Raw genomic sequence first — 24,933 nt, 5'->3', positions numbered from 1 at the left:
ATCTTTGGGTTTTGGGGAAAGTAGCAAGTCATGTCAAGTCATGTCAATTCAAAAGGCTCAAGTCCAAGTGAAGTCACAAGTCATTGATGTTAAAGTCTAAGTCGAGTTGCAAGTCTTTTTACATTTTGTCAAGTCGAGTCTAAAGTCATCAAATTCATGACTCGAGTCCAAGTCATGTGACTCGAGTCCACACCTCTGCCAAGAAGTAGTTTTTGGTTTCAAAAAGGTTGGGGACCCCTGTACTAGGGCATAAAATCAGTGTCAGTTGAGTCGGTCCATAGGTTGCCTGTAGGGATTTTTAATGTCCAGCAGATGTCAGTATTTAGTGACACAGTATCGACACAGTATCAATACAGTTTTGCAATGTGTCGAAACGCTTCATGACGCCTCATCAACCCATCACTACTTGGTACTCACATCTCCAGCTTGTGCGACACCGGTCTCCTGTTGTAGCGTGAAATCATTCTCCTTCCCTCGCTCAGGCCCTTCCCGTCCCCGCATGTTGAACCCACGGAGAACAGTTTAAACGGCGTGACATTTCCACCAGCGTCACAAATGTTGCTAACGCGGCTGCGTGCTGAAGGTTAGCTGACACGTAGCCTCGCAGGAGCATCGTTACTCCCTCAAAAACACACTTCCTAACGTTGCTACGTCTGAATAAAACATGTTTTACGTTGTCGAGGCGGCTGGTTTTACACAGTAAATACTCTCAAGTTGGCTTAAGTTGACTGTTTAGAGCGGCTATGCTACTAGCGCTAGCGCCACCAACAACACAGCTGTCATGGTTACTTACACCGCCTCTCCCCCGCTAAGCATCATGGGAAAACGAGTTCGATATGCCGCATGTTACCGTTTAAGTCATAGCTAAAACACTACAACTCCCAGCGTGCATTGCGACGACAGGAGTGCGCGTCTGACATGGTCCGTCTTCCGTTTGTGGAGAGTTCCCGCTACCGGATTTGGACCCTGAGGTAAAATTATTTTCATCCTTCATGAATGTGTTAAAATTTAAGATGAAATATATTTATTTTTTGTGTTTTTTTGTGTCATTTGCGGAGCTATAGTCCTTGCATACTGTAGGAACGAATTATCTTTCTAATTTGAACAGCCGAGCAGAATTGGGAGAAAGACCAAAAACATTGAAAAATGGCGTGACAGCGACGTAAACATATTTTAGTTTAGTTTAGTTTATTATTTCTTCGGTCAGTGGTCGACAAAATAAACAAACAGTTTTACATAAACAAACGGTTGTACATTCTTAAATTGAAAATGTTGCAGACCGAAAGGGTTTAGGCTGAAGTTGAACTCATACTTGCCAACCCTCCCGAATTTCCCGGGAGACTCCCGAAATTCAGCGCCTCTCCCCAAAAACTCCCGGGACAAATATTCTCCCGAAAATCTCCCGATTTTCAGCCAGAGCTGGAATCCACGCCCCCTCCAGCTCCATGCGGACCTGAGTGAGGACAGCCTTTTTTCATGACTGGAGGACAACAGGGTGACAAGAACTATATCATCCAGACTAGAGACAAATTGTATTATTATGTTTATCTTACCTAAAAATAAATATATTTATTAATTAAAAAAATAAATAAATAAATACATTTTTACTATATTTTGCTAAAAACATCAAAATTAATTGTATTTTTATTTGTATTTTTTCGTGACTCCTTATTACATCCAGTCATAGAATTATACATTAAAATAAACATATTTCAAATAATTGATTTTAAATTATCATAATAATTCATTTAAAATGACCATATTTAATTATTAAAATAATTGCTTGTTTATCAACAACTTTAGCATTTTATTCATTACATTTTGAAACTCTCAGAAGCCAAGTTATGTTATATTCCTTAAGATTTATTTATGCAAGTTTGAAGTATCAATTATCCAAACACAGTTTTGTTTGCATATTTTCAGGATGTAGATATCTATCTATATATATATATATATATGTATATATATATATATATATATATATATATATATATATATATATATATATATATTAGAGATGCGCGGTTTGCGGGTACAACCGCGGATCGGGCGGATGAAATTAAAAAAAATTAGATTTTATCCGCGGGTCAGGTCGGGTCGGGTGGTTGAAATAGAAAAAAATTAGATTTTAAATAGATTCAGGCGGGTGGCAGTTAAACCAATTGGGAAATATATATACATAGTTAAATGTTGTTACCCACATACGAAAAACGAGCAGGCACCTGCAGCATATGCCACAACAGAAGAAGAAAAAAAAAAGAGATGGACACTTTTACGGAGCGGAGAAGGCCCCCGACGAGAGGGCCCCACCGGGAGCCGTAGCTGAGGCGATCCGCGAGAAGGGCCCGACGCACGTCCAGGGTCACCACCGCACCGACACCCCGCCTCGTCCGCCTTCGCCGCGGCCGGCGTCACGCCCAGCAGGTAAGCAGCTTACCTGCCCGCCACCCCCGTGGCCGGGGGCTCGTAACAGGGGTCACTCCGCGCGCTCCGCCCGCGCAGCTTACCTGCCCGCCACCCCTGTTGCCGGGGGCGCGTAACAGGGGTCACTCCGCGCACAGCGCGCTCACGAAAGGGGTGGGGCTCACCCTGGTTGATATAGACAGCAGGACGGTGGCCATGGAAGTCGGAACCCGCTAAGGAGTGTGTAACAACCCACCTGCCGAATCAACTAGCCCTGAAAATGGATGGCGCTGGAGCGTCGGGCCCATATACCCGGCCGTCGCCGGCAGCGAGACGCGCTTGGAGGTGCGCTCAGCGCGGCTCCCATATGATTGCGCACTGGTGTGCGTCTGGGTCGTGACAGCGTGGCACGCGAATGTCTGTGCTGCATTGGATCAGTCTCCTTTCTTTAACAGGCAAAAGCTTTATAACCTCACTAATGCCTTGCATCGTCTATATTAGATATATAACAACGGGCGGGTGCGGTTCTGATCAAATGTTACATCGGGTGGATGGCGGATGGTTGACGACTTTCTGATGCGGTTGCGGATGAAATAATTGCCTATCCGCGCATCTCTAATACACAGTAAAGACATGTGAAATATCCTTGTACACGTGTTAGTTAAACCTTTGTACCAATTATATACTATATACAAACAATTATACCTACATTATTATTTATATCCCACATTTAGTTTGTAACTAACATTGATCATAGTATTAACTACTGTGTTCATACAAGAGTGATATATTTTTCCAAGACATTGGTCTTAAAGTGTTTTTTAAACGTGTGAATATTTAACATCACTTTCCACACATATTGAAATACCTTCATCTTTATTGAAATATAGGGATCATGGGAAACGTAGTTCGATTAGCAGCATGTTACCGTTTAAGTCATACTTAAAACACTTCAACTCCCAGTGTGCATTGCAACGACAGGAGTGCGCGTCTGATATGGTCCGTCTTCCGTTTGTGAAAAGTTCCCGCTACCGGATTTGGACCCTGAGGTAAAATTATTTCCATCGTTCTTCAACAAAAAAAACTTTTTTTTTAAATTTAAGATCAAATCTATTTATTTTGAGGATTTTCTGTGTCATTTACGGAGCTATAGTCTTGGCATAAAGTAGGAACGAATTATCTTTCTAATTTGAACAGCCGAGCAGAATTAGGTGTTGGACCAAAAACATCGAGAAACGTGACGGCGACGTAAACATATTTAACATCACTTTCCACATTTATTCAAATATCTTCATCTTTAATGAAATATATGCTTACAAACGTACAGAGGTAAGGTTCTTTTCCATAATATAACGAGACTTCGTCGGTGTATGATAATTGTTTTAATGAATGTATTTAAAAAAAATATATCTATTGATTGATTGATTGATTGAAACTTTTATTAGTAGATTGCACAGTACAGCACATATTCCGTACAATTTACCACTAAATGGTCGATTAAGTTTTTCAACTTGTTTAAGTCAATTCATGGTATGTATCTTAGTTATGTTTTATATGTGTCTTTATGAATTTGCACTAAATACATTTGCTTGCAATTTCGTTGTACAATGACAATAAAGATATATTCTAAATGTTGATACCGCACTTAAGTATGAACAGTAATTATTGCATTTTGCAGGGACTGAATTCCATTGTAACAATGGACGAGCTGCAGAGGAGAATGGTACAAGAAGACGCCGTCCACTACAAGCTATTTAGGACCCGTCCTGCTGGTTCTACTGTAGACGAGCATCCCTTCCCTCTCGTGGAGGAGATTCTTGCAAAAGTGGCTCCTCTCTCAATGCAATACATCTGGCAGAATCAGCCGTTCAACCTCAAGTATCAGCCAGAGGAAGGTAGTGTGTCCCAGAGGTGTGGACTCGAGTCACATGACTTGGACTCGAGTCAGACTCGAGTCATGAATTTGATGACTTTAGACTCGACTTGACAAAATGTAAAAAGACTTGCAACTCGACTTAGACTTTAACATCAATGACTTGTGACTTCACTTGGACTTGAGCCTTTTGAATTGACATGACTTGACATGACTTGCTACTTTCCCCAAAACCCAAAGATGAAAAAGTTATTCGGGAGCACTCCGTATTTTTCATTGTGTACTTGTCTATCAGCGTTGCGTGTGTCAGCTGGTGTGCTCTCAGTACAACAGCCAATCAAATTACATCTACTTTGTTTTCATCACACAGCATTCATCCAATCAAATTGCAGGACAACCAACGAAGAAGACATGTCCAAACCACACGCCAGTGAACAAAAAATGATACCTGAAATAATTTCGTGTGGGTATAAAAATTACGAGGTGGTCAACACAAAACGGTTTGCAGTATGCAACACATGCGGTTCCAAAATGACTGATGGAGAGGCAACAACTTCCAACTTCGTCCGGCATTTGAAGTTGCACAAAGAAGGGTACGTTTTGAATGTAAGATAACGTTTATTGGCTAAGTAACGTGACTTTTATTTGCTGTGTAGTTAAATCAGTGAGGCTGTAAACTCACTGCTAACGTTATAACGTTATTGCAAACACGGGAATCTGTTGCAGTTCACTACCTTATTCATACTTTTTGTTCAGTGATTTTTTTAAGCAGGGTTACGTTAGTCAATATATCACACGTAACGTTAGACGGCGGTCAGCAGCACCGCGTATTTTAGCCACCTAAAAAAAGACAAAAATAGTCAAATAAAGGTCAGTTAAAATGTATACTATATTATGAATATGTGTACCGTTTTAGCTAGCTTTCTGACATACTGTTGGTTGTTTACCTCAGTGGTCCCCAACCACCGGTCCGTGGATCGATTGGTATCGGGCCGCACAAGAAATAATTTTTTTTTTTTCCTCTTTTTTTAATTAAATCAACATAAAAAACACAAGATACACTTACAAGTAGTGCACCAACCCAAAACAACTCTCTCCCCCCTTTTGTTCTGGGCATTGAACATGAAGACTCTTCCTTCACTGTTCCGAGTGGCCATGAGAGTCTTGGCAGTGCCTGCCTCCAGTGCTCCAGTGGAGCGAGTTTCCAGCCATGGTGGCATCATACTACGCCCCCATCGTGCACAAATGACTGACAGACTCTTGGCTAATTTGGTCTTTTGCAGATGCAATGCAGCATAGGGCCCTGACATATAAAAAGTACAACTTTTTTGTTATGTTCACGTATATGTCATGTTTTTTCAATGTTAACACTTTTGTACAAATAAGTACATTTGCACTTTATTTTTCAATGTGTTTGTTCTGTAAAGGAATGAGTTAATGTTTCAAATGACTGGTTAATAGTGCTATTATAAAGTGCAATGTCAGCACAATTTTCTTTCCTGCAATTTAAAATGCACTTGTTTTAATAAATAAATACAGCGTTTGAAAAGCATACACAATCTGTGTTAATATATTAGTCTGTGGTTAAAAGGACTTGAAAGGACTCGAAACTCAAAATGCAGGACTTAGGACTTGACTTGAGACTTTCCAGTCTTGACTTTGGACTTGACTCGGGGCTTGCCTGTCTTGACTCGGGACTTGACTCGGACTTGAGGGCAAAGACTTGAGACTTACTTGTGACTTGCAAAACAATGACTTGGTCCCACCTCTGGTGTGTCCTAACAACATGGCTATCCTGTAAAATATTACACACCCCAGTGATCTGAATATTTCTCTTTATGTCCAGGAGGTGTCCCGGCTCACATCGGTGGCAGCACCCAGTTTGGGGACAATGTGGAGGATGAATGGTTTATTGTTTATCTCTTGAAGCAAATTACAAAGGCGTTTCCAGCGCTGGCTGCAAGGTGAGGGGGGGGGGGGGGAGTGGGAAATTATCTTGTTTTGATTGCTTGATGGATTCGAAGTTCTCTCTTCTTTTAACTGTTGCAGTGTCGAGGACAATGACGGGGAATTTCTTCTTATTGAAGTAGCTGACTATCTCCCCAAGTGGATAAATCCAGATACAAGCCAGAACAGGGTCAGTGCACATCTACCGTGGTGCATAAATCCTTATTCATATATGTTGCACATACTGTACAGCGCAGGCCAAACGTTTGGACACACCTTCTCCTCATTCAATGCGTTTTCTTTATTTTCATGACTATTTACATTGTAGATTGTCACCTCAAAACTATGAATGAACACATGTGGAGTTATGTAATTAACAACAAAAAGGTAAAATAACTGACCCTTTGCTCTGATTAATGCTTTGCACACTCTTGGCATTCTCTCGATGAGTTTCAAGCACACCAGTGACGTGAAAGCCATTTCAGGGGACTACCTCCTTGAAGCTCATCCAGAGAATGCAAAGAGTGTGCAAAAACTTAATCAGACCAAATGGTGGCTATTTTGAAGAAACTAGAATATAAAACATGCTTTCAGTTATTTCACTTTTGTTTGTTAAGTACATAACTCCACATGTGTTCATTCATAGTTTTGATGTGACAATCTACAATGTAAATAGTCATGAAAATAAAGAAAACACATTGACTGAGAAGGTGTGTCCAAACTTTTGGCCTGTACTGTATGTCTTAGATGTTTTTTGGTTTAAATATATTTCTATTTTCCCACTCATTCTTAGGTGTTCCTCTACCGGGGTGCATTGTATATCCTGCCCTATCCCTCGCGTTCCAGTCCGATCGGCATCCCAAAAGACGTGGTCCCCACTGTTCCACAAGCTCTGGCGCTGCTACTCAAGCAGCCGGAAGCCTGCCGGGCTAACAACACGATTAGTTCGGCCCTGGAAAAGCGTCTAGATGGGTGAGAGGACACATATTGGGTCCAAATAACTGAATATTTACATACTACCAGTTTATTTACATGTACAGGGGTCATTCTTAATAGTTTTACTGGGTTGCTTAAGAATAGTTGCTACTAAGGTAGATTGATTAAGAGAGGAGAGAGACAATGAGACATGGCTTGATATAAGATGGTTTAGTAAAAGAATGCATCAGAGGACGATCATCTCTTTAGCAGTTTAGCCGACATTAAGTGTTGGCACTAGGAATTTTCAAAATGGGGTCCCATTTGTTTGTAACGGTTTTGAAAACAAATGATAAACATATGCATTATCCTGTTATGTCTCACATTTTATATTGTTTTGGAAAAAGGTTCTCATAAACGTTACTTAATTAATTTAAAAAAAAATAATACAAAAGAAAACTCATTTTTATGCATATGTATATTTATTCACTTTCTTTTTTCCTTCTAGTAAAATATGCAGAGATTAGATGTGTCAGTATCAAAATATTACAAGAAATCAATTTTTGGCAGCAGCAAAGTGGTCATTTGGGTAGATTTGAGCTTTGTAAAGGGTATTTCAACAAGTAAACAGTACAGTAGGTACTTGATTTTGGTATATGTAATGCTCATAAGGGTATTCTAGTAAAATGTGTGTGTAAATATGCAAAATATTACGTTGAATCACTTTTTGTCAGGCAATATTACATTTAATGAACATTTTAATTAAATGAATACATCCAAACACTTTATACATATTTATTATGTGCAGGAAGAAATACCAGTTACAATCGTATGTATCTTCCAAACAAGGAAGAGGTTTTATCACATCAACATGGGACTAACAACACTCCTTTAAATCTCATTAATACCACAGAAAATGCAAACGGTCATTTTCCGGACACTATAAAGTCTTAAATAATGTCAAACATGTATTGTTACAATAACCAGCAAGATAAAGTGTTTGTCTCACACCTAGTAATCCGCTGTGGACGCACCAAGCCAAGCAAGCCAAGCAATGCAGGTTTAGCGCGCTCCCGCCAAGGAAATAGGCAATCACATTTTGGCACAACACCAACATATACACTATATTGCCAAAAGTATTTGGCCACCCATCCAAATGATGAGAATCAGGTGTACTAATCACTTGGCCCGGTGTATCAAATCAAGCACTTAGGCATGGAGACTGTTTCTACAAACATTTGTGAAAGAATGGACCGCTCTCAGTGATTTCCAGCGTGGAACTGTCATAGGATGCCACCTGTGCAACAAATCCAGTCGTGAAATTTCCTCACTCCTAAATATTCCAAAGTCAACTTTATTATAAGAAAAGTGAAGAGTGTGGGAACCTGACAGTTAGTGATGGGTTGATGAGGCGTCATGAAGCGTTTCGACACATTGCAAAACTGTATTGATACTGTGTCGATACTGTGTCACTAAATACTGACATCTGCTGGACATTAAAAATCCCTACAGGCAACCTATGGACCGACTCAACTGACACTGATTTGATGCCCTAGTATATACAATAATATAAACTAAGTCATTGTATTTCATTTAGGATTATTTCTAGAAATACATGCATTAAAATGTAATATCGGAAATTATCGGTATCGTTTTTTTTATTATCGGTATCGTTTTTTTTTTATTTTTTAAATCAACATAAAAAACACAAGATACACTTACAATTAGTGCACCAACCCAAAAAACCTCCCTCCCCCATTTACACTCATTCACACAAAAGGGTTGTTTCTTTCTGTTATTAATATTGTGGTTCCTACATTATATATCAATATATATCAATACAGTCTGCAAGGGATACAGTCCGTAAGCACACATGATTGTGGTCCACTAATAGTACTAACCTTCAACACTTCATTTTACTCATTTTCATTCATTACTAGTTTCTATGTAACTGTTTTTATATTGTTTAACTATTTTTTTATTCAAGAAAATGTTTTTAATTTATTTAACTTATTTTATAAAACATTTTAAAAAGTACCTCATCTTCACCATACCTGGTTGTCCAAATTAGGCATAATAATGTGTTAATTCCACGACTGTATATATTGGTTGATATCGGTATCGGTTGATATCGGTATCGGTAATTAAAGAGTTGGGCAATATCGGAATATTGGCAATAAGCCATTATCGGACATCCCTAATTATTTCATATTTTCATTTAAATAAAAATATATTTGTATCTTTTTTAGATACAGTCAATAAATAATGTGAACATGTATCATAACATGGAAATCTAAGAGAACGTGTTGTGAATGAGGATGCTTGTGGACTGGGAATGTTTTTTTTTGTTTTTTTCACACATTTTTATTTTTAAAAAAAACTGTTTTTCCAACGTATTAAATTTTAGACGATTTCTCTTCTTAGTTATTATTTCTCCGGCTGACAGCATTGAGGAGGTGGATTTGTTAATGTACGACAATTCTGTCGTACGAATGAGACATTTAACCTGCAGAAAATATGAATAGTAAACTAAGAATCATTTTGAAGAGATTTTGAATTCTAATAGATCAAGTGGAAACTTTGAGAGAAGAGGATGAAACGACAAGGAAATTAACGCAAATACATTTTTTTCCAATATATGATCAAAATATTCCCACACGGCGGAAATCTTTTTTTTTGCCTGAGGCTGTTCCATGATCTCCATCCATCCATCCATCCATCCATCCATCTTCTTCCGCTTATCCGAGGTCGGGTCGCGGGGGCAGCAGCTTAAGCAGGGAAGCCCAGACTTTCCTCTCCCCAGCCACTTCGTCCAGCTCCTCCCGGGGGATCCCGAGGCGTTCCCAGGCCAGCCGGGAGAGATAGTCTTCCCAACGTGTCCTGGGTCTTCCCCGTGGCCTCCTACCGGTCGGACGCGCCCGAAACACCTTCCTAGGGAGGCGTTCGGGTGGCATCCTGACCAGATGCCCGAACCACCTCATCTGGCTCCTCTCCATGTGGAGGAGCAGCGGCTTTACGTTGAGCTCCCCCCGGATGACAGAGCTTCTCACCCTATCTCTAAGGGAGAGCCCCGCCACCCGGCGGAGGAAACTCATTTCGGCCGCTTGTACCCGTGATCCTGTCCTTTCGGTCATGACCCAAAGCTCATGACCATAGGTGAGGATGGGAACGTAGATCGACCGGTAAATCGAGAGCTTTGCCTTCCGGCTCAGCTCCTTCTTCACCACAACGGATCGATACAGCGTCCGCATTACTGAAGACGCCGCACCGATCCGCCTGTCGATCTCACGATCCACTCTTCCCCCACTCGTGAACAAGACTCCGAGGTACTTGAACTCCTCCACTTGGGGCAAGATCTCCTCCCCAACCCGGAGATGGCACTCCACCCTTTTCCGGGAGAGAACCGTGGACTCGGAGATCATGGACTCCATGATCTCCAACGACGATAAATTAGAAATGACCAACGACAGAAGTGCGACGATTCTGTTGGCAGCAGCATCTCGTTGACAGATGCGCTTCCTTATAAAAACACAGTTTGGCGCGCAGGCGTCAGTGCGACACAGTTCGCGTATCGGTCACGTGACCCAAACAGCTCATGATCGGTCACGTGACTTTCTAAAAGCGGTACGCGCACCGACACAGGGTTTTGCTCTATGAGCTCGACGCATGCGCCGATGCATCGGTATTGCCGGACCCATCACTACTGACAGTCAGTAAAAAAAAAAAGAAAAAAATCTGCGTCCCAGGGACGCGCGCACTTCCGGAAATGCGCGTCCTTTCTGATGCGCAAAAGACACCAAAAAAAACCCGCCAACATTGGACATGTGTTCTAGATGTTGTATTTAAGCATCTTGTTTTGATTGTAGATATCCAGAGAAGGTTGAAGCCAGTCTGCACCGTGCCCACTGCTTCATCCCCGCAGGCGCGGCCGCCATCTTAGCTCAGCGACCCGACCTGGTGGCGCCCGCCGTGTCTGCCTTCTACCTGCGGGACCCCGTGGACCTCCAGGCGTGTCGGAACTTCAGGAACTTCCCACCCGACGCCCGAGTCTTAACCTCGGTAAACATAAACATGTGCAAATGTTTGATTTGAGGTGGTGCCTTCCTGTGGTGAATGTTGTGATTGTCTCTCAGGTGACGTTGACTCGCTGCCTCTACGCTCAGCTACAGCAGCAGCACTTCATCCCAGACCGGAGGAGCGGCTTCACCTTGCCCGCGCGCTCTAACCCTCAGTACAAAGCACACGAGCTTGGCATGAAGTTGGTGAGGTTGTAGGTTTGCAGCTCCGGTTTCAGATTTATCAACCTGAACATGTGTGTGTCCCTTCCCCCAGGCTCACGGCTTCGAGATCCTGTGCTCAAAGTGCCAGCTCCCGTCCCCTGAAGGTACCGACTCCGTCAGTTGTAACCCTCAGTGGAAAGGATTCATGCAGAGTCTGAAGAGGAACGGTTACTTCCGGGTAAGTCACACTTGGTGCACATACAGTGGAGCCTCGATTTACGAACTTAATTGGTTCCTGTGCGTGGTTCTTAAATGGAAATGTTTGTATAGTGAAGCACAGTTCCTAATGCACATTTACAATGTAAACATGAGTAATTGGTCCCGAGTTTAGTCACACATTGAATACACTATAATGTGGATATATATTTATCAAACAAACATAACAAGGACCTAGGGTTGTCTCGATACCAATATTTTGGTATCAAAATGTATTTCGATACTTTTCTATATAAAGGGGACCACAAAAAAATTTCATTTTTGGCTTTATTTGAACAAAAAAATCTTAGGGTACATGAAACATATGTTTATTATTGTAATTTAGTCCTTAAATACTATTAAACAATATTAATAAATAATCTTAGGGTACATGAAACATATGTTTATTATTGTAATTTAGTCCTTAAATACTATTAAACAATATTAATAAATAATCTTAGTGTACATGAAACATATGTTTATTATTGTAATTTAGTCCTTAAATAAAATAGTGAACATACTAGACAACTTGTCTTTTAGTAGTAAGTAAACAAACAAAGACTCCTAATTAGTCTGCAGTAACATATTGTGTCATTTATACACCTATTATTTTCTACACATTATGAGGGACAAACTGTAAAAATTGATTATTAATCTACTTGTTCATTTACTGTTAATATCTGCTTATTTTCTCTTTTAACATGTTCTATCTACACTTCTGTTAAAATGTAATAATCACTTATTCTTCTCTTCTTTGATTCTTGACATTAGTTTTGGATGATACCACACATTTAGGTATGGATCCGATACCAAGTAGTTACAGTATAATACATTGGTCATATTCAAAGTCCTCATGTGTCCAGGGACATATTTACTGACTTTATAAACATAATATACTTTTTTTTTTTATCTTGAAAGACATTTTTAACCTTGAAAATCATTTTTTACCTTGAAAAAAAAATTTTACCTTGAAATTTTTTTTTACCCATAACATTTTTTTTACTTTGAAAATCTTTTTTTTTTTTAAAACGAAAAAAGATTTTGTGATGCTAAAAAATATTGATGTAATTATAGTGGTATCGACTAGATACACTCTTGTACTTGGTATCATTACAGTGGATGTCAGGTGGCATTTGTTTACATTGTGACGGTGGTGAGCTATTGTATCCTCCTACGGTGTGTAGTGAAGCATGTTTAGCTATTCCCTTTCCTCCAGTGATAATGCTACTTGTAAGAAACTTACTTTATTTGTCGCCATGGAGGCCAGGATTAGTGATTTAGAAGTAGCTAAAACACTGTGGATGGATTTTAGCTGCTAGCTCGCTCTTCCTGAGGGTGTTTCAGTGTTATAACTTCGTCTTTATCTTTACTTTTTACACCAAAATGCGTCCATTCTCCCTTTTCTGTCTACACACTGTGTCTGCTTGTAAGTACTCTGTGTGTGTGTGTGTGTGCGCTGCCCAACATGCCCCTCTGCTCGTAAAACCAGCAATGTTACGACGAGAATCGTAACGAGGCCTTTTCGACTGACTAAAATCTGACATGTTTAGTAACTTTACCGGTGGCAGTAGCCAGATGAAGAAGGGCGGGGCATCGAAATGAAAACAGTAACAATATTTCGGGGCTGTAAATCTAATTTTGAAATGAGCATATCCCAGCTGAATTACTGTTATCAGTTATAGAGGTATTGGCGAAGAACATGATTTATTAATGCCTTTTGACATATCAGGGACATTTAATGATGACTTGACATGAAATTAATACATATGGCTCCTTTAATTAATATTGTTTTTTTAGTCTGTAACAAAAAATGTTTTAAGCGTTGTGTCCTTGGGCAAGACACTTCACCCCTTGCTCCTGATGGCTGCTGGTTAGCGCCTTGCGCCTTTCATGGCAGCTCCCGCCATCAGTGTGTGAATGGGTGAATGTGGAAATACCGTCAAAGCGCTTTGAGTACCGTATTTTCCGCACCATAAGGCGCCCTGGGTTATAAGCCGCGCCTTCAATGAACGGCATATTTCAAAACTTTGTCCACCTATAAGACGCCCCGTGTTATAAGCCGCATCTAACTGCGCTAAAGGAATGTCAAAAAAACAGTCAGATAGGTCAGTCAAACTTTAATAATATATTAAAAACCAGCGTGATGTGGGCGCGCATGGAGTCGTATATCAACATGGACGGAGCTGCGTGAAAAAAGCCACCCTGCCTCTTCGCGTAAACTTACCTTAACCACTCGCTCTTTTTTTCTTCATCCATCCCTTCGAGTTAGCTTTTATGATGACGCCGGCTGGAAAGGTCTCTTTTGGCAAGGTCTTCCTTTTGAATATCACCATGGGTGGAAGTTTCTGGCCATTAGCATGGCAAGCTAGAACCACAGTGAAGGATGACTTCTCATTCCCTGTGGTGCGAATATTCACCGTACGTGCTCCCGTTGTATCCACAGTGCGGTTCACAGGAATATCAAAAGTCAGTGGAACCTCGTCCATGTTGATAATGTTCTCTGGCCGGATCTTTTTTTCAGCTATCTTGTTTTTACAATATGCACGGAAAGTAGCCAGCTTTTCTTGAAAGTCTTTAGGCAGTTGCTGTGAAATAGTAATCCGTGTGCGGATGGAGAGATTGCGTCTTTTCATGAACCGGATCCCTGTCGCTTAGTAGGAGCCATTTTGTGGTCTTTACAGATGTAAACACACAAAGGAAATGAAACGTAATATTCGCGCGCTTTTTCTTCTTCTACGCGGGCGGGTGGTTGCTTACAGTAGAAGAAGAAGCGCTTCCTGTTCTATGGGGGCGGGTGCTTACCTTGGCGGTTGCTTGCGTAGAAGAAGAAGCACTTCCTCTTCTACGGGGAAAAAAGATGGCGGCTGTTTACCGTAGTTGCGAGACCGAAACTTTATGAAAATGAATCTTAATATTAATCCATATATAAAGCGCACCGGGTTATAAGGCGCACTGTCAGCTTTTGAGAAAATTTGTGGTTTTTAGGTGCGCCTTATAGTGCGGAAAATACGGTACTGTTGCGTTTTGGACCAGTTGTTCCTCCCAGGGAATTCAAGTCACAATTCGTTCCCAAGTTCTTTCCGACACTTAAAGCTGAGTTGAAAAACCACCAGAGACAGAATAGGTATTTTGTCGTATATTCTCAAAGCTTTGCCAATATACATTGATTGAGACCAGTCTAACCCTAGAACATTCTATTGCGCCTCCCAAAATGGTCTGTCTTCCCGATCCCACCACCCTCTCTCTCGTCCCATCTCTGTAGACAAAACAAATGCTAGTCAAAACACATTCCAAAGAACTCAAGGTTAACACACACAGTATACTTGCTGACAGAGCAGCAAGAGAAGAAATGGAAAACACGAGCTGTTTTCAAATATGACTATGAAATAAAAGAAGTACAACTTAAATTCGGATATATGTAAATATCTGCCTCCGACAGTACCTTGAAGGTAGAAAGGCGCTATACAAGTATAACCCATTTATCATTTATTTATAAGTGCCTGACATGAAAAAAAAGTGAAATCCTTTATTAAAATACAAACATTTTGACCGACTTGAACCATTTGATACTGAGAAAAACGTAAATAAATAATTACGGGAGGCCCGCCCCACTATTTAAAAAGGACTATTTTAACGGGAGCATGTATGGTATTTATACATCAAGCTTTGGTGTTCAAACGCAGGGGGAGATGGAGGGGTCGGCCCGCTACAAAGATCTGATGAAGTCAGCAGAAAACTTCTTCAGGCAGTCGGTCGCCTCAAAGTCCAGGTGAGACCGTGTGAATGTCGAGCTTTCATGCATAGACCAAAACATGCACTTTAAACGTGATCGTTTAATGCTGTTAGGAAACATCTCTTACTAACGTGTGTGTGTGTGTGTGTGCAGTGACATGTCTCCAGGAGAGGAGCTCCTGCAGCTGCTGCGCACCTGTCCCATCAACATGGATGAGCTGAGGAGACAGGAGTCACAGCTCCCCCAGGAGGACAGTGAGTGCAACAGCAGACTCCTAATAATCATCATTGCCAACCTAAACGCCTCTTTTCCAGGCGACAGCTGGCTGGATGTCACCGCCCAGGACCTGGAGCGCATGCTGGAGGAAAGGGGCGGAGCCAGAGCGGACGCCGGCGCCGCTGATCGGGCTCAGCCTGTCGCGGAGACGAAGGGCGGCGAGGAGAAGGAAGAGGAGGCGGCGGATTACAGCCTGGTCGCAGTCAGCCAGAGGATGAAGAGCTTCCTCAACGCCGTGTCGTCACACGAGGGCGCAGAGCTGCCGTGGTGAGACCCCGTCCCCCACCTGATAGAAATAAGTCAGATAACACATCACTTCCTGTTTCTGCATGGCAGGTCCAGTTCGTCCCAGCCATTCAGATTTGACCCAGACTCACTGACCAGTGCACTGGACCAACTCTTGGGTAAGGAGGTGGTTGGTTGAAGTTGAAGTGAAATGCTGACAGAATGTAGTATGAATGTAAGAATAGTTTGAATGTTGAAGAGTTTGAATTTCCAGGAAAAACGGAATTTGGTTTGAAACTTGGTAAAGTGTTACCGTATTTTCCGCACTATAAGGCGCACCTAAAAACCACAAATTTTCTCAAAAGCTGACAGTGCGCCTTATAACCCGGTGCGCTTTATATATGGATAAATATTAAGATTCATTTTCATAAAGTTTCGGTCTCGTAACTACGGTAAACAGCCGCCATCTTTTTTCCCGGTAGAACAGGAAGCGCTTCTTCTTCTACGCAAGCAACCGCCAAGGTAAGCACCCGCCCCCATAGAACAGGAAGCGCTTCTTCTTCTACTGTAAGCAACCACCCGCCCGCGTAGAAGGAGAAAAAGCGCGCGGATATTACGTACGTTTCATTTCCTTTGTGTGTTTACATCTGTAAAGACCACAAAATGGCTCCTACTAAACGACAGGGATCCGGTTCATGAAAAGACGCAATCTCTCCATCCGCACACGGATTACTATTTCACAGCAACTGATATTCCTGTGAACCGCACTGTGGATACAACGGGAGCACGTACGGTGAATATTCGCACCACAGGGAATGAGAAGTCATCCTTCACTGTGGTTCTAGCTTGCCATGCTAATGGCCAGAAACTTCCACCCATGGTGATATTCAAAAGGAAGACCTTGCCAAAAGAGACCTTTCCAGCCGGCGTCATCATAAAAGCTAACTCGAAGGGATGGATGAAGAAAAGATGAGCGAGTGGTTAAGGTAAGTTTAAGTTTACGCGAAGAGGCCGGGTGGCTTTTTTCACGCAGCTCCGTCCATGTTGATATACGACTCCATGCGCGCCCACATCACGCTGGTTTTTAATATATTATTAAAGTTTGACTGACCTATTTGACTGTTTTTTTGACATTCCTTTAGCGCAGTTAGATGCGGCTTACAACACGGGGCGGCTTATAGGTGGACAAAGTTTTGAAATATGCCGTTCATTGAAGGCGCGGCTTATAACCCAGGGCGCCTTATGGTGCGGAAAATACGGTAGTTGGATGAGTGGAATGTGTTGATGTTGGAATGGTTTGAATAGGTTGAACAATGTGGGATTTGTGCAACTTGGAAAAATGGCCCATTCATTTCAATGAGAACTTCCTGGGAATTGGGGAAAAGTGTGATTTTTTTTGAAAATGATTAGAAGCATGAATGAGCTGAATTGGTGGGTGTTGGAATTGTTTAAATCGGTCAAGAAATGTTGGAAGTAGTAACAGTTTTTTAATTGAATAATGGTATTACGGAATTTGGGGAAAACCAGGAATTTTTCAAGTTCTTAAACCAACTTGTTTTTTTTGTCCTGACTAAGAGGAATGTTTAAACAGTGGAACGGTTGAAATGAGTTGAAAAATGTGAAAGGTGTCAAAAAAAGGTTGGAAATAAGATTGAAAAAAAAAAAAAAAGGAATTCCTGGAAATTTGTTAAATGTGGAAAAATGGTAGTTTGAATGTCCAGGATGAGTTGAATGTGTTGAAGGTGGAATGGTTTGAATCGGTTGAAAAATGTGGGAATTGTAGAAGTTGGAAAAATGGATAATTTATTTTAAATGGGGAAAATGTCCCTCAAAACTAGGAATTCTAGGAAATCCGGGAATTTATTTTAGAATTGTTGAAAGGAGCGCACAATTTCTGAACAGGCTGAATATTTTGAAGTTAGAACGGTTTGAATCAGATAAAAAATGTGGGAGTTGTGGAGTTGTCCCATTCTTTTCAATGGGAAATTCATGGAAATTTGTGAATTCCGGGAAAAGAGGGAATTTTTTTCGAAAATTCTAAAAACAACTTAAATTTTCTGAATGAGTTGGTGTTGGAATTTTTCAAAACGAATATAGATATATAAACGAAATAGTTTTACAGAATTCCTGGAATTTTGGGAAAACCGGGAATTTTTCCAGTTCCAAAAACAACTGGGTTTTTTTTGTCCTGACTAAGAGGAATGTTTTGTCGGTGGAACGGTTGAAGTGGGTTGAAAATGTGGAAGGAGTAGTCGACAGAAGAAAAAGGGTTTGAAAAAACGAGAATCCCTGGAAAAAAAATTTAACTTGGAAAAATGATAGTTTGAATGTCCAGGATGAGTTGAATGTGTTGAAGGTGGAATGGTTTGAATCGGTTGAAAAATGTGGGAATTGTGGAAGTTGGAAAAATGGATCATTTATTTTAAATGGGGAAAATGTCCCTAAAAACTAGGAATTCTAGGAAATCCGGGAATTTATTTTAGAATTGTTGAAAGGAGCGCACAATTTCTGAACAGGCTGAATATTTTGAAGTTAGAACGGTTTGAATCAGATAAAAAATGTGGGAGTTGTGGAGTTGTCCCATTCTTTTCAATGGGAAATTCATGGAAATTCGTGAATTCTGGGAAAAGAGGGATTTTTTTTCGAAAATTCTAAAAACAACTTAAATTTTCTGAATGAGTTGGTGTTGGAATTTTTCAAAACGAATATAGATATATAAACAAAATAGTTTTACAGAATTCCTGGAATTTTGGGAAAACCGGGAATTTTTCCAGTTCTAAAAACAACTGGGTTTTTTTTGTCCTGACTAAGAGGAATGATTTGTCGGTGGAACGGTTGAAGTGGGTTGAAAATGTGGAAGGAGTAGTCGACAGAAAAAAAATGGTTTGAAAAAACGGGAATCCCTGGAAAAAAAATTTAACTTGGAAAAATGATAGTTTGAATGTCCAGGATAAGTTGAATGTGTTGAAGGTGGAATGGTTTGAATCGGTTGAAAAATGTGGGAATTGTGGAAATTTGAAAAATGGACAATTCATTTTGAATGGAGAAAATGTCCTTAAAAACTGGGAATTCTAGGAAATCCGGGAATTTTTTTTTATAATTGTTGAAGTAAAACACACAATTTCTGAACATAGGGAAAAGAGGGAATTTTTTCGAAAATTCTAAAAAAAAAAAACTTTAATTTTCTGAATACATTGGTGTTGGAATTTTGCATAACGGTCGAGAAATGTTGAAGTCGTAACATTTTTAATTGAGAAATGGTATTACGGAATTCCTGGAATTTTGGAAAAACTGGGAATTTTTCCAGTTCAAAAAACTACTTTGTTTTTTTTTGTCCTGATTAAGAGGAATGATTTGACGGTGGAACGCTTGAAAAATATGGAAGGAGTAGTCGACAGAAAAAAGGGTTTGAAAAAACGGGAATTCCTGAAATTTTTTTAGAACTTGTAAAAATGATAGTTTGAATGTCCAGGATGAGTGAAATATGTTGAAGGTGGAATGGTTTGAATAGGTTGAAAAATGTGACTAAGGTGGAAGTTTGAAAAATGGCCAATTCACTCTGAATGGGGAAAAATGTCCCGGAAAACCTGGAATTCTGGGAAATCTGTAAATTTGTCAAGGGAAAACCCGCCAACCATGTGTGTGAATGTTTTACAGCATTCACACAATAAATACCATTTTCCATTTTTATCTTACTGACTCTGTCTTATTTGTGCTCCAGGAAGCAAAGACCAAGAAGAGCTAGATTCAGATGACCTTGATGATGAGGATGATGATGATGATGAGGAGGATGAGGAGGATGATGAAGAGGAGGAGAAAGAAGTGGGGCCCCCAGGTCCCGCAGAGATGAATGGGATGGAAGCTTTGGACACGCTCCGAGACTACATGGACCAGATGGACCAGGAACTGATGAGCACACATATAGGACAAAGCTTTAGTCAGACGGTAGGCTTCATATTGTCAGAAGACTATAAGCCACGCCCACTCCATTTTACAACAGAAAAAACATGTTTCCAATTTTTAGCTGCAGATCCGTATTTTCCGCACCATAAGGCGCCCTGGGTTATAAGCCGCGCCTTCAATGAACGGCATATTTCAAAACTTTGTCCACCTATAAGCCGCCCCGTGTTGTAAGCCGCATCTAACTGCGCTAAAGGAATGTCAAAAAAACAGTCAGATAGGTCAGTCAAACTTTAATAATATATTAAAACCAGCGTGATGTGGGCGCGCATGGAGTCGTATATCAACATGGACGGAGCTGCGTGAAAAAAGCCACCCGGCCTCTTCGCGTAAACTTACCTTAACCACTCGCTCATCTTTTCTTCATCCATCCATCCCTTCGAGTTAGCTTTTATGATGACGCCGGCTGGAAAGGTCTCTTTTGGCAAGGTCTTCCTTTTGAATATCACCATGGGTGGAAGTTTCTGGCCATTAGCATGGCAAGCTAGAACCACAGTGAAGGATGACTTCTCATTCCCTGTGGTGCGAATATTCACCGTACGTGCTCCCGTTGTATCCACGGTGCGGTTCACAGGAATATCAGTTGCTGTGAAATAGTAATCCGTGTGCGGATGGAGAGATTGCGTCTTTTCATGAACCGGATCCCTGACGCTTAGTAGGAGCCATTTTGTGGTCTTTACAGATGTAAACACACAAAGGAAATGAAACGTACGGTAATATCCGCGCGCTTTTTCTTCTTCTACGCGGGCGGGTGGTTGCTTACAGTAGAAGAAGAAGCGCTTCCTGTTCTATGGGGGCGGGTGCTTACCTTGGCGGTTGCTTGCGTAGAAGAAGAAGCGCTTCCTGTTCTACCGGGAAAAAAGATGGCGGCTGTTTACCGAAGTTGCGAGATCGAAACTTTATGAAAATGAATCTTAATATTAATCCATATATAAAGCGCACCGGGTTAAAAGCCGCACTGTCAGCTTTTGAGTAAATTTGTGGTTTTTAGGTGCGGCTAATAGTGCGGAAAATACGGTACTTGTTGTGGAATGAGTTATTTACACAGTGATAGGGTTGTACGGTACACTGGTACTAGTATAGTACAGGTATACTAATGAATCATATTCGGTACTATACCGCCTCTAAAAAGTACCGGTTCTCTTTTTTTTTAACGGGCATGACAGCGCGTTGACCCACGTGGTGACATTGCTGGTTTTAGGAGCAGAAGAGCATGTTGGGCAGCGCACACACACAGAGTACTTACAAGCAGACACAGTGTGTAGACACAAAAGGGAGAATGGACGCATTTTGGTGTAAAAAGTCAAGATAAAGGTGAAGTTATATAGCTAGTTAGCAGCTAACATCCATCCACAGTGTTTTAGCTACTTCTAAATCACTAATCCTTGTCTCCATGGCGACAAATAAAGTACGTTTCTTACAAGTAGCATTATCACTGGAAGACAAGGAATAGCTAAACATGCATCCTACACACCGTAGGAGGATGCAATAGCTCACCGCCGTCACAATGTAAACAAACGCCATGGGTGGATCTACACCTGACATCCACTGTAATGATACCAAGTACAAGAGCGTATCTAGTCGATACTACTATGGTTACATCAATATTTTTTATGGTAATAAAATCTTTTTAAAAAATCATATCATGTCTATAAAGTCAGTAAATACGTCCCTGGACACATGGTACCATAACGTATGCTGACAGTACCTGGAAGAGATGAAGTTAAAATAGTTTTAATTAGTTAGGTTTTGTTTTGTTTGGTACAGTTTCTATTAGGGTTGTCCCCATACCTATATTTTAGTACAGATACTAAAATACTGATACTTTTCTAAATAAAGGGGACCACAAAAAATGTCATTATTGTCTTTATTGTAACAACAAATCTTAGAGTACATGAAACATATGTTTATTATTGTCATTTAGTCCTTAAATAAAATAGACAACTTGTCTTTTAGTAGTAAGTAAACAAAGACTCCTAATTAGTCTCCAGTAACATATTGTGTCATTTATCTACCTACCGGTATTATTTTCGTCCTCCAGTGATAATGCTACTTGTAAGAAACTTACTTTATTTGTCGCCATGGAGGCCAGGATTAGTGATTTAAAGAAGTAGCTAAAACACTGCAGAATGCGGATGGATGTTAAGTAAAAATAACGATGTAATCATAGTAGCATCGACTACTAGATACGCTCTTGTACTTGGTATCATTACAGTGGATGTCAGGTGTACATCCACCCATGGTATTTGTTTACATTGTGACGGCGGTGAGCTATTGTATCCTCCTACGGTGTGTAGTGAAGCATGTTTAGCTATTCCTCATCCTCCAGTGATAATGCTACTTGTAAGAAACTTACTTTATTTGTCGCCATGGAGGCGAGGATTAGTCATTTATAGTAGCTAAAAACACTTCTAAAACTCAGGAAATACGTCCCTGGACACATGAGGACTTTGAATATGACCAATGTATGATCCTGTAACTACTTGGTATCGGATCCATACCTAAATGTGTGGTATCATCCAAAACTAATGTCAAGTATCAAAGAAGAGAAGAATAAGTGATTATTACATTTTAACAGAAGTGTAGATAGAACATGTTCAAACAGAAAATAAGCAGATATTAACAGTAAATGAACAAGTCGATTAATGATCCATTTTTACAGTTTCCATCCATCCATCCATCTTCTTTCGCTTATCCGAGGTCGGGTCGCGGGGGCAGCAGCCTAAGCAGGGAAGCCCAGACTTCCCTCTCCCCAGCCACTTCGTCCAGCTCTTCCTGTGGGACCCCGAGGCGTTCCCAGGCCAGCCGGGAGACATAGTCTTCCCAACGGGTCCTGGGTCTTCCCCGCGGCCTCCTACCGGTCGGACGTGCCCTAAACACCTCCCTAGGGAGGCGTTCGGGTGGCATCCTGACCAGATGCCCGAACCACCTCATCTGGCTCCTCTCCATGTGGAGGAGCAGCGGCTTTACTTTGACCTCCCCCCGGATGGCAGAGCTTCTCACCCTATCTCTAAGGGAGAGCCCCGCCACCCGGCGGAGGAAACTCATTTCGGCCGCTTGTACCCGTGATCTTGTCCTTTCGGTCATAACCCAAAGCTCATGACCATAGGTGAGGATGGGAACGTAGATCGACCGGTAAATTGAGAGCTTTGCCTTCCGGCTCAGCTCCTTCTTCACCACAACGGATCGATACAGCGTCCGCATTACTGAAGACGCCGCACCGATCCGCCTGTCGATCTCACCATCCACTCTTCCCTCACTCGTGAACAAGACTCCGAGGTACTTGAACTCCTCCACTTGGGGCAAGATCTCCTCCCCAACCCGGAGATGGCACTCCACCCTTTTCCGGGCGAGAACCATGGACTCGGACTTGGAGGTGCTGATTCTCATCCCAGTCGCTTCACACTCAGCTGCGAACCGATCCAGTGAGAGCTGAAGATCCTGGCCAGATGAAGCCATCAGGACCACATCATCTGCAAAAAGCAGAGACCTAATCCTGCAGCCACCAAACCAGATCCCCTCAACGCCTTGACTGCGCCTAGAAATTCTGTCCATAAAAGTTATGAACAGAATGGGTGACAAAGGGCAGCCTTGGCGGAGTCCAACCCTCACTGGAAACGTGTCCGACTTACTACCGGCAATGCGAACCAAGCTCTGGCACTGATCATACAGGGAGCGGACTGCCACAATCAGACAGTCCGATACCCCGTACTCTCTGAGCACTCCCCACAGGACTTCCCGAGGGACACGGTCGAATGCCTTCTCCAAGTCCACAAAACACATGTAGACTGGTTGGGCACACTCCCATGCACCCTCCAGGACCCTGCCGAGAGTATAGAGCTGGTCCACAGTTCCACGACCAGGACGAAAACCACACTGTTCCTCCTGAATCCGAGGTTCGACTATCCGGCGTAGCCTCCTCTCCAGTACACCTGAATAGACCTTACCGGGAAGGCTGAGGAGTGTGATCCCACGATAGTTAGAACACACCCTCCGGTTCCCCTTCTTAAAGAGAGGAACCACCACCCCGGTCTGCCAATCCAGTGGTACCGCCCCCGATGTCCACGCGATGCTGCAGAGTCTTGTCAACCAAGACAGCCCCACAGCATCCAGAGCCTTAAGGAACTCCGGGCGGATCTCATCCACCCCCGGGGCCTTGCCACCGAGGAGCTTTTTAACTACCTCAGCAACCTCAGCCCCAGAAATAGGAGAGCCCACCGCAGATTCCCCAGGCACTGCTTCCTCATAGGAAGACGTGTTGGTGGGATTGAGGAGGTCTTCGAAGTATTCCCTTTTACAGTTTGTCCCTCATAATGTGTACAAAATAATAGGTGAATAAATGACACAATATGTTACTGCATAGACTAATTAGGAGTCTTTGTTTGTTTACTTACTACTAAAAGACAAGTTGTCTATTTTATTTAAGGACTAAATGACAATAATAAACATATGTTTCATCTACACTAAGATTTGTTGTTCAAATAAAGACAATAATGATGCTGTCATGCCCGTTAAAATAAAATATATGGAGAACTGGTACTTTTCAAACAGAGTATAGTACCATTCTTGATTAATTAGTACCGCGATGTAATACTAGTACCGGTATACCGTACAACACCACACCAGAGCCTTTGTGTCCTTCCACGTCTTCATTCTTTCTCTCGCTCCTCTCTGCAGAATCTCAACAAGACCACGTCGGACGAAACCTCCGCCCAGGCCCCGCCCAAGAACACGGAGGAGATCCAGCCTCTGGACGTGGACCTCAACCTGGTCACCAACCTGCTGGAGTCCCTCAGCTGCCAGGCCGGGCTGGCCGGGCCCGCCTCCAACCTGCTGCAGAGTCTGGGACTACACCTGCCTCCTAACTCTGACCACTCGTAATGGACTCCAGGTAAGAGAATAAGTGGACTTCCCCAAATCAAGCAATACTTCACCTTTGTCGGCCAAGCACTAATGGTGTTTTATTGTGAAAGACTCATGAAGGGAAACAAAGTTGACAAGCACGTGGGTGACTTTCAAAACAAAACTCCTGTAGTAATTCATGTACACTCAGTAACTTTTAATAATATGCTGTGTTAGAAATCATTTGACAGTAACAATAAATAGTTTTGCAATAAAACTGCATT

The 24,933-nt window shown here is 41.7% G+C and overlaps 2 protein-coding genes across 4 annotated transcripts in view; one reads left to right on the top strand and one right to left on the bottom strand.

Moving 5' to 3' along the window:
• Nucleotides 1-793, bottom strand: part of fam149b1 (family with sequence similarity 149 member B1) — a 40,859-nt gene extending 40,066 nt beyond the window's left edge. For all 3 annotated transcript variants that reach the window (XM_061968444.1, XM_061968462.1, XM_061968453.1), the window contains exon 1: nt 418-793. In XM_061968444.1, the coding sequence (XP_061824428.1) occupies nt 418-464 (47 nt within the window). In that variant the 5' untranslated portion in view covers nt 465-793. The remainder of the gene's footprint in view (nt 1-417) is intronic.
• Nucleotides 794-3,615: 2,822 nt separating this feature from the next.
• ecd (ecdysoneless homolog (Drosophila)) lies at nt 3,616-24,926 on the top strand. Its single transcript, XM_061968432.1, has 14 exons — nt 3,616-3,732; nt 4,082-4,298; nt 6,123-6,240; nt 6,326-6,413; nt 7,017-7,195; nt 11,005-11,197; nt 11,272-11,400; nt 11,471-11,596; nt 15,297-15,382; nt 15,500-15,600; nt 15,661-15,889; nt 15,959-16,026; nt 19,569-19,792; nt 24,485-24,926. Exons 2-14 carry the CDS (start codon nt 4,103-4,105, stop codon nt 24,686-24,688), a joined length of 1,941 nt encoding a protein of 646 aa, XP_061824416.1. The 5' UTR covers nt 3,616-3,732; nt 4,082-4,102; the 3' UTR covers nt 24,689-24,926.
• The last annotated feature ends 7 nt before the right edge of the window (nt 24,927-24,933 follow it).

Source organism: Nerophis lumbriciformis, linkage group LG02 (genome assembly GCF_033978685.3).
Source record: "Nerophis lumbriciformis linkage group LG02, RoL_Nlum_v2.1, whole genome shotgun sequence".
Lineage (NCBI taxonomy): Eukaryota > Metazoa > Chordata > Actinopteri > Syngnathiformes > Syngnathidae > Nerophis > Nerophis lumbriciformis.
Note: the sequence above shows the minus strand (reverse complement) of the source record. Positions and strands in the feature narration are given on the sequence as shown.

Excerpts from the sequence above, each read along its gene's own strand:
- ecd (XM_061968432.1), top strand. The coding sequence starts at position 4,103 with ATGGACGAGCTGCAGAGGAGAATGGTACAAGAAGACGCCGTCCACTAC. Across the intron at positions 4,299-6,122 it reads CAAGTATCAGCCAGAGGAAG|GAGGTGTCCCGGCTCACATC; the intron begins GTAGTGTGTCCC and ends CTTTATGTCCAG. Across the intron at positions 19,793-24,484 it reads GACAAAGCTTTAGTCAGACG|AATCTCAACAAGACCACGTC; the intron begins GTAGGCTTCATA and ends TCCTCTCTGCAG.